Genomic DNA, 15,436 nt, shown 5'->3' with positions numbered 1-15,436 from the left:
TGGCCTGGCACAGAAGCTCGCCACTGATGACTCCCAGATGGGCCCATTTCAACGCTGCATCTTGACTTGGCCAAGCCATTTATGGGGAGGGGACTCCTGCTGGGTGTATCTGGTTCCCCGAGTCAGCATCTCAGGGGCTCCTCTAGGACCCCACGAGCCGGGCTTTGACCTTGCCCTTTGTCCTGCCAACAGGGCCCGTCTGTACTGTGCTGCTTATGAGAGACCCAAGTCCATCCCGGTGGCCAAAGGGAAGGTGCTCCAAGTGGGGGGTGAGTCCTGCGAGGTGCTTATCCTGAGCCTGGGGCACGCACCCCGTGGGGCTGCTACAGGCAGGTCCACCCTCCACGCACTTGCTGGGTGGGGTCATTGAGCCTGGGAAGGAGGCAGAGGCATGTGCTTCCGGACCCCTGGCAGCCCCCGGGGCCCCCACTCCCCCTCCTGGAAACACCACCTTCCTGCTCTCCTCAGGCCTCAGGCACATGATTCCACTTAGCATTTCATTTAAAACAAAGGACGGCTGTAGCACGCACGGGAAGCTCCCATCCGTGTCCCCACTTCTGACAGCCATCGTGAGCGCCCACGGGCGAGCTGTGTCCGTGGCCAGCACCTTCTCACGTGGAGGAGCCCCGTGCCGGCGGCTTGCTCATGCTGTCCCACACTCCCAGCACGGCCCCACTCTGTCCTCAGCCCCAAAGGGGGGGTCTATGAGGCCATGGGGCGGGCACAGCAGGGGTGTCGGTCTCCACAGGCTCCTGCAAGGTGGCTCGGGTGGCCGTGAATCCAGCCACCTTCTCCCGCCTGTTGGCCAGCACCCAGTGGTTCCGGGAGCTGACCCAGGCCGAGGTGAACAATGAGGACCTGCTCCCGAGCTCAGCCTCGGTGAGCCCCTGAGCCCAGCTTCCAGGCTGCTCCCTACGCCAGGCAGGTGGGGTCGGGAGGGCCAAGTGCGTCCCCAGCCATGCAGGCCCCAGGCAGTGCTGGACACCTGGACTGGGGGCCCCACAGGGTGGCCGATCGTTGGCATCCCTGAGTGAGTCTGGTGCCGATGCCTCCCTGATGCCAGCAGAGAAGCCGATGGGGCAGGGGTGCCAGGGTGGCCTCTCGGGTGGGGGCAGGCAACCCCGGCAGGAGCACCGTGTGCGGGCGGGTGGGTGGGCCCTGGCTCCCAGGCTTTTCTCCCGAAGGGCAGGTTCGAGGGCCCTGCAGGGTCCTTCCCACTCTGCTCTAACCCGGCTGGGTTTTATGAGGCTGCCCCCGACTCTCTGACCGCGGGCTGATGTCTGGGTTGAGCCAGGAGCTGGAAAACGTGCACCCTGAAAGGGAAGGACACTCTGTGCAGAGCTTCAGTGACGTCCTGGCGTCCATGGAGGAGTACCTGAGGCCGCTGTTCCCCGTGCTGGGCGGCCCCGAGGCCAGGTGCTTGCGGGGGCTGGGGGCGGGGCCACGGATGGGTGGGCGGGGCCACGGGCGGGGGCGGGGCCACGGGCGGGGGCGGGGCCAGGGAGGGGCGGGGCGGGGCCGGGGAGGGAGGGCGGGGCCACGGGGCGGGGGCGGGGCCACGGGGCAGGGGCGGGGCCAGGGAGGGGCCAGCGACATCTGCAAGTCCCCGTAGGGTGGGTTTCAGGCCCAGAGTCTGCGCTGTCCTCGGGACAGACTGGAGGGTCCCTGTGTCTCCATCCCCAGCAGTGCCCCGAAATGCCGGGGGTAGGCAGGAATATGGGGCCACGCCTGGGGCCAACGGGGTGGGAGCTCAGCCTGCAGGCCAGCGCTGTGGGTCCCCGAATCCCAGGGTGAGCCGGGTGGCTGGCTGTGGGGTGGGGGACGCTGTTCCCACCTGGAGGTTCAAGTCTCTGATGCTCCCGTCTGTGCCGAATCAGACGGTGCTGAATGCAAACGACAAGTGCACAAAGGGCCCTCCACATCCAGAATGCCCGACTCGGGGCGTCTGTCATAGGGGAGAAGCCCTGCTCTGCTGGAAATCCTTTCTGGGGGCTCGTCCCCACCACTCAGGTCCCCTGTGCCCCCAGCCCTTGCAGCACCTGGTGCAGGTACAGGGGAGGAGTGGGGGGCACGGCCCCTGTGATTTGTTCTCAGTAGAGGAAAGCAGAGGGCTTGGCAGTGGGTCAGAGATAATCCAGAGTCCTGGCTGTGCCTGGCTGTGCCCGGTCGTCCCTGGGCCCTGGTACGGGGAGGCGGCCCCAAACCTGAGCTGTGGGAAGTGCCTCGTGGCACTCACCGCCCTGATGTGAAGGCGTCCAGAGCTGTTCTCTCCATTCTTCATGCACGTGATTTTCACTTGTTTTTAAAAACCCGAGGACATGCTTTGGCTTCCAGGATGCAGGTCCCCACGGCTGTCACGGATTCTGGGAAGGCAAAGGGCAAAGACAAGGAGAGGAAGGTGTCACAGGCCCAGGGTGAGTGGGGGCTGGACGGGGCTCTGCTGGGGGGCAGCTGGGCGGGGTGGGGGGCCGGGCCTCCCCAGAGGGGTCTGTGCCTGCCCGGCCGCCAGCACGGGGGGACCCAGTGCGCTCGCCCTTCCCTGGAGAGCCGGTGGCCCGTGTGCGCACTGGGGCAGCGGAGACGCGTGGCCCGTCACCCTCCTGGGCGCCCCAGATGACCCACGGCCGATAAGCGCAGGATGAAGTGTGCCTGGCTCAGCCGCCCCGGGGAGAGGGCCTGGCCTGGGCCTGGGTGGCCTCTGCACTGCCAGGACAGACCCGTGGGCCTCACTGACCTGCCTGCGCCACCTGCCACGGCCCAGACGGGAGGCCTGTGGCGCGCCCGGGGGCTCCACCGCTCACCCGGCACTGTGGGTTCATAAATCGCTCTTCAAAGGCATTTTTATGGGTCGGTTTTCTGTGGCCCCCGCAGAATCCGTGAGCGGAGGGAAGGGTGCTGAGGCGAGGGCCAGAGGCTGTGGGCGCGGAGGGAAGCAGGCCCACCCCGCAGCTCGGAGGCCGCCTCTGCCCGCCTGAGGTCAGCTCTGCCCTAGAACTTCCCCAGATTAAGGCCTTTGCTTACTTTTAAGCGATTTGGTTTTGCTTTGAACATATGGCGCGTTCAATCCAAGTGTCTCGTTGCCTCACCCTCGGCGCGCTTTGGGCCTGGCGGAAGGGGAGGGTCGTCCAACGGGCCAGGCAGGTCCCCCGGCCCTGAGGGCTCCACGGCCACCGGGCGGGCTGCCACGTGACAAGTGTGCAGACCTTCATCCTTCGAGAGGGGCTCCGTGGTGAGAGGGTTCCTGGCGTGGAGCTGCCCCGGAGCTGGCCGCCCACGTGGAGGCCCGGCTGCAGAGGCCTGGGGAACCCGGCAGGAGCTCTGTGGGCTTGCATCTCCGCACGGCGAGTGCAGCCCACTCTGGGCTTCGTGGGTCCGGGGGAGCCCGTCCCCCGCTGCCTTCGTAGCTGCTGCTCCCCTGCCCACAGTTCAGCTCGAGGCTGCAGACGACACCATCCTCATCGTGGACAGGCATCTTCTGGAGCTGCCCCTGGAGGGCCTCTCTGTGTTTGAGGCAGGGATGGTGTCCTCCGTGTCCCGAGAATTCTCCCTGCAGATGCTGTGCAATCGCCTCCAGAGGGAAGAGACAGGTAAGGGGCACCCTCGGCCACGCCCCGACTGCCTTCACTACGGTCCCGCCCAGGTCACCTCTGGGGGCTCCCGCCACTGGCTCTAATCAGTGGCTGCTGCCTGCTTAGGGGCCCTCGATCGCGTGTGAGGTGCCGCGGCTCCCTGGAGGAGAGGTTAAACACTGATCTCGGCCTCACGAGCCTGTTTGAAAGGTGCAGGTGGGTGGTGACCAACGACACGGCCACCTGCTTCCTGGGTGGTGAGCAGAGGCAAGGAGAGAGGGACCAGGAGCAGGGACAGGACTCAGGCCGTTGGCGCCCATGGGCCCAGTGTCTGAAACCATCCAGGCTGTAGCTTGTGCTCTGTGCTGTTTTACGCACTTCAACAAATATGAAGTTAAATTAAAAACAAATAGTTTGGGCTTTGGCTTCCATCCGAGAGGAGGTAACAAGGACCGAATTTGCCCTTCCAACAGAAACAGGTGAAAACCAGAAAGAGAGGCAACGGTGGGTTTCGGACTCTGGAGGGTGGGGCCAACCCCACATAGAATGGACCCGAGCCCAGAGGAGCGATGACCTGTGCTCAGAGCCCTCGGAAGGGGAGTACGGCAATTAATAATGGCCAGTGTCTCCCACCAAATCTAATGCAAAATAACGGGTCCAGAAGTTTCCATAAGCCCCAGCCACAGGAGGCGGAGAGGAGACTCCATGGGGGGTGGTCAGAGCGACAGGCCCCCGGGCAGCGTTTCAGGAGCAGCCACAGAACACAGGCGCTGCTCTCGCAGAAGCAAGGCCAAGAGTGACCCCGACTTCCCGACGGAGCCAGCGCAGCCGGCGAGCAACAGACATCCCTACGTTAGTGCCCAGGGTCGGAGCCGCAGCCCATAGCCGGTGAGGACGGCCAAGTGGAACACAGAAGCCCCCAGGAATGCGCAAAGGGCAGAAAAAGGGAAAGAGCCGCTGGGGCCCTAGAAACAAACAGCAGGTGTGTCCACACCAACCAGCAGGCGCCCCCAACTCCGTGGACGGTCCCAGCCCCCGATGAAGAGGGAGGGCTCTTCGTGGGCGAGCCCGCGTCCAGGGCCAAGCTTTGGCAGGTTGTCTGGTTTTCATTCTTTTTTTTGGTTTGCAGGGTTTCCATAGGTTTGTGTGTAGATTTTCTTATTTATGTGACCACAGATGCCGCCTCCCACCCTGTAGTTTGTTCACTCTCTTAAATGGTGTCTTTTGAACAAAATATATTTTAAGAGGTTTTATTTATTTATGCATGAGGGACACAGAGAGAGAGAGAGAGGCAGAGACACAGGCAGAGGGAGGAGCAGGCTCCATGCAGGGAGCTGGATGTGGGACTCGATCCAGGACCCCAGGATCACGCCCTGGGCCGAAGGCAGGCGCTAAACTGTTGAGCCACCCAGGGATCCCCACTCTGGGGTCTTTTTAAAAACTTGTTGACTCACAACCATGAAGCTCTTCTCCCATGGTATCTCGTAAATACATCTGGTTTTCTTTTCTGCCTTTAACATTTTATCCACCCTCCTGACCTACAGCGCAAGGTACGGTTTCCATTTCTTTCCCGACATGAGCACCCAGTGGTCTGTGCGCCGTTTACAGGAAGGTCCTTGTTTCTCCTCTGCTCTGGGTGGCCCGTGTTGCCGTGGCAGCAGCAGAGAGTAGAGAGCACCCCCAGGGTGGTGGGAGGACTCCCCAGAATCTGAGTGTGACCTGACCCCTGTGCAGATGTGACCCAGGGACCGCCCTGAGACAGGAGAGTGACCCAGATGACCCAGGAGGCAGCACCAGGGTCCTTTTAAGATGGAGGCAGGAGGGTCGCAGAGAGATGGGAAGAGCCGCGCTGCCGCCTCTGAAGATGGGGAGGCAGCGAGGCCTCCAGGAGGCAGGTTGTAAGGAAAAGGCGGGAAACAGATTGTCCCCAGAGCCCCCAGGAGGAAACAGCCTGGCCACACCTGGATTCCAGCCCAGGGGTACCCTTTTCAACTTCCGACCTCCAGATGGTGAGATAGTAAATGTGTATTTTAAGATCCCACGTTTGGGGCAGTTTGTTAGGGCAGCAACAAGACCTGCACACAGACTCTGAGCGTGAAGCACCAATAATACTGACTAAGCGTGAGTTCAGGCTCTCCAAACGCATTAGTGGGTGCTCACCGCCAGGACCCCGCACACCCAGAGTGGGGCGAGCTCAGGGCCGCGGGAATGCTGCGTGCGTGGGAAGAGCTCAGGGTTCTCCAGGGAGAACGACCAAAAGAAGAGAATTGGCGGATGAGCCCCAGACCAACAGTCGGAAAACGAGTAAGAAAAACAAACGAACAGAACCCGTGAGCCGAGCCGCCGGGAGCTGGGAGCCAGGGACCGGGAAGCACACACAGGCCAGGGAGAGGAGGGGCAAAGCCCCAAGGACGCCTGGAGGGATGAGTAACACTGGCCGACACCACAGTGATCGGGACAGAAGCCGCTACCAGGACGTGGATTTCTTAAATCCCCCTGCATTTGGAAATTTAGAAACACACTTGTGCACGTCTCATGGGACTCGGGAGAAATGGTCGCAGGACGGTTCACGCCTGGCGGAGTGTGAGGGCAGCGGGGCTGGAAGGGCCTCACAGCTTGAACGTTTGTATTGGGAAAGGAAAAGGTTGGATGTTCATAAGCCTTAAAGTATCGAATTTAGAAGCAAAGTTAGAAGCAAGAACAGCAAAAAAAAAAAAAAGAACAGCAAGAACAGCAAAAAAAAAAAAATCTCTTAAGAAAGCAGGGAAAGTGTCCAATAAACGCATAAGCAGACATCAACAAAAATAGAAAACAAAATCTTTTTTAAAAAACTCATTAAATAGACACATTCTGGTAAGAATGATCAAGAAAGAAGTGGATGGTGCACAAATGCACGTCAGGAATGAAAAGAGACTCAGACTCTAAAGATGCAGCAGAGATTTGGAAGATCGTCAGAGATGGGACGACCCCGTATCCAAACCCTGAGGCCAAGCGGACCGCGTCCTGGGGAAGCACAGCTCCCGGACCCCGAAGGAAAACCCTGAGGGCCTCGGAGCCAGCAAGGAGGGGAGATGGACGACTTACCCCGCTGGGATCTAACAGACTTTCCGGAAACCGTCCACGCCAGTCTCTACGGGTCTCCTCGAGAGTAGAGCGCAGGGCCCACCCGGCCTAGACTTCCGTCGCCCCGGGCACCCAAACTGCCAAGAACAGCACAAGAAAGAAAAATAGAACTCTCACCGCCCAGCCTGACCCCACAATTTACAAGTGTCATTAGATTAGATTAAACGAAAACGAACTTACAAGCATGTCAACTGCTGCAGAAAAACAGCATTTGATAAAATGCGTGCATCTGTAGTAGAAATTCTTAGCAAAGGGGACAGAGTGAAATACCTCACGCCGGTGGAGGCGCCACCTGGACCCGGGGCCCCCCGCCTTCCTGAGGGCACCCCCAGGGAGTCCTGCTGGAGCCGCAATGCGGGTGGGGGGGGTGGGGGGGGCGAGAAACGGGAGGCGCGAGGGAGGAAGGCGAGGCAGTAAACTGCCGTCCTTTGGGCCCCTCCGATAGAACCACGAGCCACCAGAACGCTGCGGCGTAAATCCTCGTGCGGGGGGCAGAACCGCCCGGTGGGTGCTGGGCCCGCTGTGTGAACGGTCAGCCAGGTGGGCCTGGGGCCTCCGGGACTCGCCTCTGGCGGGGTCCCCTGCGCCGCCTTCCCTGGCCCTGCGACCTTTACAATTCAGAGGCGACTGCTCTCTCAGCTTCACAAGAATTAAAGTCAATTGTTCACTACTTTTGGGTTTGTTTTTTTGTTTTTAATTGAAGTGAAAGTCACAGCATGTAAATGTAACCCTTTTAAAGTATGAACAGTTCAGGGACAGTTAGTGTGTTGGTGATGCCGCGTGCCACCAACTCTACTAGCCCCGAACACCACCTTCTCGTGTCATCTGCAGCCGAAGGGGCCATGAAGAAGGAAGGCAGAGGCAAGAAGAGGAGTCCAGGGAAGAAGGGATGGAAGGTGGGCACATGGGCCTGGGGAGCCTGGGGTCCCGGCTGCGGGACACAGGACCCCAATGTCCCTTGTCTGTGGCGCAGGACACTCCACCCCGGCTCATCCCGCCCGACTGCATCATCGTGGACGCTGACAAGTTCAAGTGTATCCTTTACCGGCCTCGCTGCCCGGGTGGCCCAAGCCCGAGCGCTGTTGCTCCTTAACCGAGACCTAGTCGTGGTGGACCCCTACGAGGAGGCCCAGGGCACAGGTGAGTGCCTCCCTGGGCCACGCTGGGCTCCCTCACAGGGCAGTGTGGCCGCGGTGCTGTGGCCTTGGAGCTGGCCTCCTGGGCACGACCTCTGTCCCCGGCTGCCCCGGTTACACCGACCACGCGGGGGGAGTAGGCCCTTCGCCATCACAGCCACGTCAGGACAGTGGTCGTGGGAAAGATGAACCCCCAAACGGAGTCCGGTGCAGAAATGGGACTTGGTGCTGCCCACTGCAGCGCTGAGTAGTCAGCTCCTGGGGGTTGCTTTGGCTAAACTGGTTTTTAGACTCTTTACAAAGGAGGGAAGATGCCCTGACGTGCCCACCAGCAGCAAACGTGGAGTCAGCCGGGCCCTGGGTCAGGCCTGCTGCTGCCCACGCCCGCGGCCTCGCAGCTCCGCCCTGCCTGCTCACCACTCCATTCCTGTCGCAGAAATGCTGACTCCTGTCTTCGTCACCCGGGAAATTCTGGAGAGATTCCGAGACTCGTTCACCGCCCTGTGGGTGGGCCATCTGGGCAATAAGCACCTGCCCAGGTTGGTGTTGGGGTGTCCGGAGACTCTGACCTGCAGGGGGCAGGTCCGTGTGGGCGGCTGGAGGGGTGCTCTGCACGTGCTGGGAGGGGCCGTCCTCTGTCTCCCCTTGTCTCCCGGGCGCCCCCGGCCTGGAGCTCCCATTCTGCCCCATGCACCCCCACCTCTGCTGCCCCCGCAGGGGCTCCTGGGGTCTGGCCTTTCTCCATCACCCTGCGGGCTCCCCCGTCCTCATGGTGCCTGTGTGGGGGAGTCACTGTCCTCATCCCCACTGCACAAGTGAGGACCTGGCACCCAGGGGTGGGCTCCTGCCCGGGACCCCCAGGCAGTCCAGTGCCCACCGGCCCCTGGCTCTGGGACGGGGTTGGGGGGTGGTGTTGGGGAGCACCTGCAGGAGAGGGGCGGGGTCTGCTGGGGGCGGGGCTGGAGGAGAGGAGGGCGGGGCCTGCTGGGGGCGGGGCTGTGGGAGGAGGTGGGGCCTGCTGGGGGCGGGGCTGTGGGAGAGTGGGGCGGGGCCTTCTGGGGGCGGGGCTGTGGAGGGGTGGGGCCTGCTGGGGGCTGTGGGAGAGCAGGGCGGGGCCTGCCAGGGGCGGGGCTGCAGGAGAGGAGGGCGGGGCCTTCTGGGGGCGGGGCTGTGGAGGGGTGGGGCCTTCTGGGGGCGGGGCTGTGGAGGGGTGGGGCCTTCTGGGGGCGGGGCTGCGGGAGGAGGTGGGGCCTGCTGGGGGCGGGGCCGAGTGCTGGGGGCAGGGCCACTTCCCTGTGGGTGCTGAGACCTGGGTGCGGTTGGCCCTCAGGGACGTATCCTTCTAGCACTTTCCAGACTCCCTGCTCAGTGAGATGAGGACTCATTCCTGGGAGTCGAGGGCCATTGTCAGGAGAGCCACGTGGATTGAAAGAGCCCAGGAGGGAGCTGACCCTGGGCACCAGGAGAGTGGCCGTTAGCTCTGTCCCAGCCGAGGGGGTGGGGGAGTGAAGAGCACAGACCCATCCCGAGAGTGTGCAGCCCTGAAGGCCCCCGTCCAGGGGTGGTCCTGGCTGCAGCACCTGGGGACACTGGGACACCTGCTGCCTGCCTCTGGCTCCCCCCACTGGGCCACCCTCCTTTGCGTTGCAGCCAGGCCGAGTGGGAGCAGCTCCTGGGCAGCTGTGGCGGCTTCTTCTTCTATGGGATGGAGAGCTTCCTGTCTCACATACTGGTGGAAAGGTTGGCTGCCATGAACCTTCAAGGTGAGCCCGTCCCTCAGCGCCGCCCAAAGCCCCACGCTCTGCCGGGGCCCCAGTGCGCCGGATGAATCCACGCAGGGACAGAGCAAGGGCCCTGAGTCCCCACCGGTCACCCTCTGATAAAGGGCTTAGGGGGCGGGCCCTTGGGGGCCCCTCCGGCTCTGCCCCTCCTCCATTCCCAGAGACCCTCAGCCAGAGTCTGGAGCTGGCCGGGCGCTTCCAGGGCACACTGGCCGCAGCCCCCACTGCTCCTGCTGTACACGCGGCTCCTCTCGGCCTGGCACGCTGTGGCTGTCCCCTGAGGACTCCCTAGTGGGAGGCCTGGCTTGCCCTTGGGTGCCCTTGTCCTGAGGCAGTGGCTGACTGGCCGCACTGCAGAGTCACTGGGAGCCTTTCAGGGGCCCTAGAGGATGCCCTCAAGAGGCATGTGGCCCCCTGTGCTGGCAGCACAAGCAGCACGGGGACGTCTGTCCTGTGGTGAGGGCAGCTGAACCCCCGGCCCATCACCTGGTACCTGTCTCCTTTCCAGCCCCCGGGAGATGGGCCATCCACAGCCCACCCACCCCAGAGCCGGTCACCTGGGGGATTCCTTGCCCCAAGGGGAGGTAGGAACCGGCCCTCTCAGGGGCCATCTCGGAGGCACGAAGCTGAGTTCTCAGGCTCACCAGGCTCGGGGGAGGGTGACGGCACCGCTGGCGCCCTGTGCTGCCCCCATCGAGGCTCGTCCTCACGCGCTGGAGGTGCCGCCTGCCCCTGCCCACAGCCAGGCCACTGCAGGAAGTGGGGCTCTCGGTGTGCCCACAGCCAGGGTTCTCACTCGGATCCTGGCACCCATCTTGGGGCACACGAGCCAGGGTGACCAGCCATCACCCCGTGCCTGAGACCACCCCCCGCAGGCTGGGGTGCTTGTGCATGGCATGCTGGGAGTGGAGCCACGTGCATGAGGAGACGGCGAAGGGTGGGGAGTTCCTGAAACAGATTACGTCCCCGAGTGCTCGTGCAGCCAGTGGGTCTTGGGAAAGGGTCTGTGGACGTCAGGTCCAAGTATGGGGCTGCATTTCCCGGATCCTCGCACGCCCTGGTGCTGCCCCCAGCCTGCACTGGCCTGCCCGTCCTGGGCGTGCAGCTGCTGAGGCCCCTCCGTGCCCGCAGAGTGCCAGATGATGGTCCTGCTGGACCTGACGCGGTCCTACGAGAGCATGCGGCGGCTGGCGGAGCGCTCGGAGAACAAGAGGTGCCTGGGCCCCTGCACCGGCCTGGGCCGGCCGCCTGCCTCCACTCCCGGGGGTGCCGGGGGGCCAGGACTGATGGGTGTGCTCCGGGGGCTGTGGGGGCCAGAGTGTCCCTGCACCCCCGGGCAGGGCCCCGGAATCCGCCCCCGACCCCTTCCCTGGAAGAGCCGGGGGCGGGGGTGCAGTGGGAAGGGGAGGGCAGCTCCAGCAGCAGAGCACAGGCTGGCCTGTCCTCCCGAGGCCTGCTGGGACTGGGCTAGGGGACAGAGGGCCGCCGCCGGGGGGGTGCCCTGGCTTCAGAGCGCCCCACGTCTCGTGCACCCCAGGCCTGTGTGGGCTCCCAAGGTGGCAGAGCAGGGGCCCGTCTCATGACGGATGCTTTGCGTCCCGGCTCCCCCGCAAGGCTGGGAGTGGCCCCAAGGGATTGGGCTGTGCCCCGGGTCACCCTCTTATTGGACGACATCGGGGGGGGGGGGGCACGGGAGGGTGTTCTGATTCCTTCGCGAACCCGAAGAGCTTCCGTCCACTACCCGGTGCTATTTGGTCTGAGGGCTGGGCAGCTCGGGCCGTCCCACTGGAGCTCCATCCCCCGCAGCGTGGCCCAGCTGTGCTTGGAGGACCCCATCGAGACCGCCGTGCTCCTGAGTCTGGCGGGGGTCAGGAGCATCCTGGCAAACCAGTGGCCGACGCTCCTGCAGGACAACGCGCTGCGGGCCAGCGTCCTGTGGGAAAGTGAGTGGCGGGCGTCCCGGGCGCGGCCCCAGCCTGCGGGCCCCCCAGAAGCCTGCAGGCCACGCCCCTGGCCAGTCTGAGGGGTGTCACCTTCCTAGATCTGTTGGCGCTTGGCAAGCCGATCGGGAGAGCAGCGCGCGTCCTTCAGAAGATGGGAGCTGGTGACGCGAGTAGCCACGGTACGCGGCTGTCCCTCAGCCCCGCCGAGTCCGCGCCCCTCCCCGGGCCAGCGGTGCCGACGGACAGCACAGCCCCCCGTGGGAGCTGGCACCGCAGACCCTTGGGGCAAAACACGCGGGCATTAGGAGTGCGCGGGCGCCCGTGGCCTGGGAGCCCGGGAACCCTCGGGGCGGGCGCGGGAGCCTTCTAAGTGCGCAGCACAGAAGGAGCTTAGGGTTTAGGAGCGACAGGGTCCAGGGGCCCGGATACGGCTGTGAATGCGTTGGGGGTGGCACCTGCCGCAGGTGCATGAGGGCAGAGGCCCCCGGAGAGCCGGCCCTGCAGCGGCTGCTGACGAGTTGCTCTGCGGACCGAGGAAGGGGAAGCCGCGGCGCCCGCGTGCTCGCTGCCGTCCCGTGCTGATGTGCCCTGGAAGCAGGGACAAAACCGTGATTGTCGCGCAGGCCTCCCCACAGTCAGCGGTGGCAGCAGGAGGTCGGAGCTGGCGGGGGCCCGGCTGCCCGGCCCTCCGTGCTGCGAGTGGGCCCCCAGCTCAGTGTCCCCGGAGCGTCCCCGGGAGCCGATGGCGGCAGTGTCCACGTTCAGGGCTGTGTCCGCAGGCAGTCGGGCCCCCTCGTCCGCCGCCGGGTGCCCCCGTGAGCCGGGCCGCTGCGAGCACTGTCCCACTCTCCCTCAGATGAGTCTGTGTGGACCTCCAGGGACAAGCCTCCGTACCTCCGGCCGCAGCTCGGCGACTCCGCTTGGCACCCGGTCACCCTCAACTCCGTCCTGTACGGGCTGCCACACCTGGCCATCGGGTGACCCCGGGGCCAGGGCCTGCAGACACCGCCGCTGAGGACCCACCGCCCAGCCCTCCCCAGACGTCGGCTCCCCTCCTCCGGTGGCCCCGCCCTGAACCCCAGTTCTGCTCGGGGTCAGGCCAGGGCCCTCTGAGTCTGGCCGGCTCAGGGGCTTCCTCCTCGGGACCCCCTCCCCCTGGCTCGTCTGGGGACCCTCGTGGAGGAGGAGAGTCGGGGGGGTGCATCGCTGACCCCATGGCTGCCAGGACCCCAGAGCCCTCCCCGGCACTGTGCCTTCCCTCGGGCCCCAGTGGTGGGGGGCGGCTGTATTTGGGGTAGGGCTGGTCCTGGGCTGAGGCTCTCCGTGGGGGCCCCCCGGGTCCCGGACAAGGAACACCATGGATTTGGCGTGAGCACCTTAGTAAACGACAAGTGTCTGCATCCCCGTGTGCGGTGTGGCTTGGGCCCCGGGTGCAGCGCCGTCCTGCATGGGGCTCAGCTGACGTCGCCGGATGAGCGTGTGAGCAAAGGGAGTCCAGTCCCGGAGCCTCGGATGTGCCCATGAGGCCGGGTCCCCAGAGGCAGCCAGAGCTCCCGGGAGTCACGGGCGTCTGCTGGAGGCAGAGGTGGCTGAGACGTGCAGCCCTGGTGTCCAAGGCCCACGGGGGGGACGTGCAGCTGCAACACCTCCCCCACGGTCGTGGGCACCACAGTGGACCAGGGCAGCCCCGGGAGAGGCCGCCGACCCAGGGCTGGACAGGCCGCCAGAGCCGAGGTGGCCGTGGGAAGAGCAGAGGCCCCGGTGCCCAGCAAGTGGAGGCTGGTCCCCAGCCATCCTGGCCCACGTGGAGGCTGGGGACGGAGCGGCTAGGACCCCGTGTCCCCAGAATCCCCCGGGCTGGTGGCCGAGGACGAGGAGAGCCGGCTCCAGGAGTGTCTCTGGGTGGAGCTGAGCCCGTCAGAGTCCACGGGCGGGGGGGGTCCTCGTCTCCGGGGGGGCAGCGGCCAGGACGGGGAGCCCGGCCCAGGGGCCACTGGCACTGCCCCTTCCAGGCCCCAGCACAGATCGCAGCCCTCTGCCTGCCTCACCTGGACACGCGTGGCCTCCGAGCACCAGCTCTGGGGACACCTGGGAGCCGGGGGCAGCCAAGGCACCGCGGTCGCTCTGGGCTGGGAGGCCTGGAGCTAAGCGGTCGCGAGACCTGCTCGCCCGGGTTCCTCCCTCTGGCGCGGTGAGGAGCGGGGACGCGCGTGTCCTAGCCTCGTGTCCTGGACGCGGGCAGCAAGCCCACGCTCAGCCCCTGCCGGGGGCCAGACAGGCCACACTGGGGCCTCCTAGGCGGCGCGAGGGCTCAGCCCCATGGTGAGGAACAGAGCGTGACACCGGACGGCGGGAGCGTCCCATCGACCTGCTGACCCCGCTGCGGGGAAGAGGCAGCCCGGGCCCCGACGTCACCCACGGGCGGAGACGAGGCAGCCTCTGGGCGGCCATTGGGCTGCGTCCTCTGACCTTGGCGTGTGCCCAGCTCCCGCCCGGCCCCGCGCCCCAGGCCGCACCCAGAGAAGCGGGGCTCCGGGCTCCGTTGGCGCGTGGTCCGTCCCACCAGCGTGAGCACTAGACACAGGCCAGTGTCCTTCCCGGGAGTGGCCGAGCGGGGCCTGGCGCGTGTGCCCGCGGGGTCCCCACGGACAGGCAGCGAGCCGCCGACCCCTGACGGCCTCCGGGGCGCTACCGGCCGGGTCACGCAGCGCGTGGGTTGTGTCATGGGTCGCTTCTGACGTATTCTCAGGATGACGAGAGCACAGGGAGGGAGAACACGGCGGCGGCGCGGGGGGCGCAGGGGGCGCGGGGCCCGGGCGGGCAGGGGTCCACGCGCAGGTGCACGCGCTCTGGGCACCGGGCAGAACGGAGCTCGGCGGCGGTGGGGCTCCAGGTCCAGGCGCCCCGCTGGGAAGCTGCGCGAGGGCCGCGCCGCCCCGACTGTCTCCGCGACTCCTTGCAAATCTACGGTCAGTTCAACATAAGAACTTTAAAAACAGCTCATGTCTGAGAACAGCGAAAGGCGGTGATTCCCTTCTTTTTGTTTAATTTTTTCCCTTTTGTCAAACATACACATACTTCTTCCAGTTAAAAAAAAAATAAAAGAGCTAACTAATGATCAAGGAATAAATTCAAATCAGAGCAGCCGTGGATATATGAGCTTCCTTCTAGAAAGATGTTGGCACCCACCCAAACAACAAGAATAAAAGCCTCTGGAGATATTTCATCTGTGCAGCCTCACATTTTTTACCTTATGCTGTGTCTACGCGTGTGAGAAATATGAAACGTGAGTGCTCGTCCGCGTATCGGAGGCTTTGAAATAACTTTCTGAGTTATGCCCCAGCAACATGACAAATCACATTATCAATTAGCTCCTGTAACAGAAGTGGCATCCCGTAATATATTCACGCACGAAAAAATTGCATGGGTGGGATTTATGTAACCCTAAAAACTGTAAGGAGAGAAAGGATCACTTGGAATTTATTGGTGATCATAGACGGAATGTAATTGGAATGGTGGGCCGCCCCGGGAGGGAGGTGACGGGATCCCCGCGACGCCCGTGCCCGGGGCCCTGGGGCTGCAGGGGGCCGGGCGGCCCTGAGCCCTCACTCGGGAGCCCGTCCTGTCCTAGGGGAAGGGCAGCCCTGGCCTCGGGGCCCAGAAGGGCCTGACCTCGCCCCGCTCTCAGGCCGCGTGTCCAGGCCCAGGCCGGCCGGGCCCCTCCCTTACAACGACTGGAAGCACCAACGTGCTCCAGGCTTGCTTGGCAGTCACCATTTTAAAAGTTACATCTGTTTTAATTTTTTTTAAAGATTTTATTTCATGAGAGACACAGAGAGAGAGAGAGGCAGAGACACAGGCAGAGGGGGGAGCAGGCTCCATGC

At 64.2% G+C, this 15,436-nt stretch overlaps 1 protein-coding gene across 5 annotated transcripts in view; it reads left to right on the top strand.

The window, feature by feature from the left end:
* CFAP46 (cilia and flagella associated protein 46) overlaps positions 1–12,952 on the top strand; it is a 103,479-nt gene extending 90,527 nt beyond the window's left edge. For 3 of the 5 annotated variants that reach the window (XM_072740511.1, XM_072740510.1, XM_072740514.1), the window contains 11 exons: positions 193–269; positions 749–879; positions 1,295–1,416; positions 2,335–2,414; positions 3,426–3,587; positions 7,524–7,588; positions 7,666–7,726; positions 7,797–7,832; positions 8,265–8,367; positions 9,479–9,591; positions 10,741–11,289. In XM_072740511.1, the coding sequence (XP_072596612.1) occupies positions 193–269; positions 749–879; positions 1,295–1,416; positions 2,335–2,414; positions 3,426–3,587; positions 7,524–7,588; positions 7,666–7,726; positions 7,797–7,832; positions 8,265–8,367; positions 9,479–9,591; positions 10,741–11,192 (1,402 nt within the window). In that variant the 3' untranslated portion in view covers positions 11,193–11,289. Of the gene's footprint in view, positions 1–192; positions 270–748; positions 880–1,294; positions 1,417–2,334; positions 2,415–2,871; positions 3,090–3,425; positions 3,588–7,523; positions 7,589–7,665; positions 7,727–7,796; positions 7,833–8,264; positions 8,368–9,478; positions 9,592–10,740; positions 11,290–11,415; positions 11,553–11,650; positions 11,732–12,408 lie in introns of those variants that run through there. The other 2 variants (XM_072740512.1, XM_072740513.1) reach the window with 2 other exon arrangements.
* The last annotated feature ends 2,484 nt before the right edge of the window (positions 12,953–15,436 follow it).

The sequence above is a fragment of the Vulpes vulpes genome, chromosome 15 (assembly GCF_048418805.1).
Source record: "Vulpes vulpes isolate BD-2025 chromosome 15, VulVul3, whole genome shotgun sequence".
Lineage (NCBI taxonomy): Eukaryota > Metazoa > Chordata > Mammalia > Carnivora > Canidae > Vulpes > Vulpes vulpes.
This window is presented reverse-complemented; position numbering and strand designations above follow the sequence as displayed.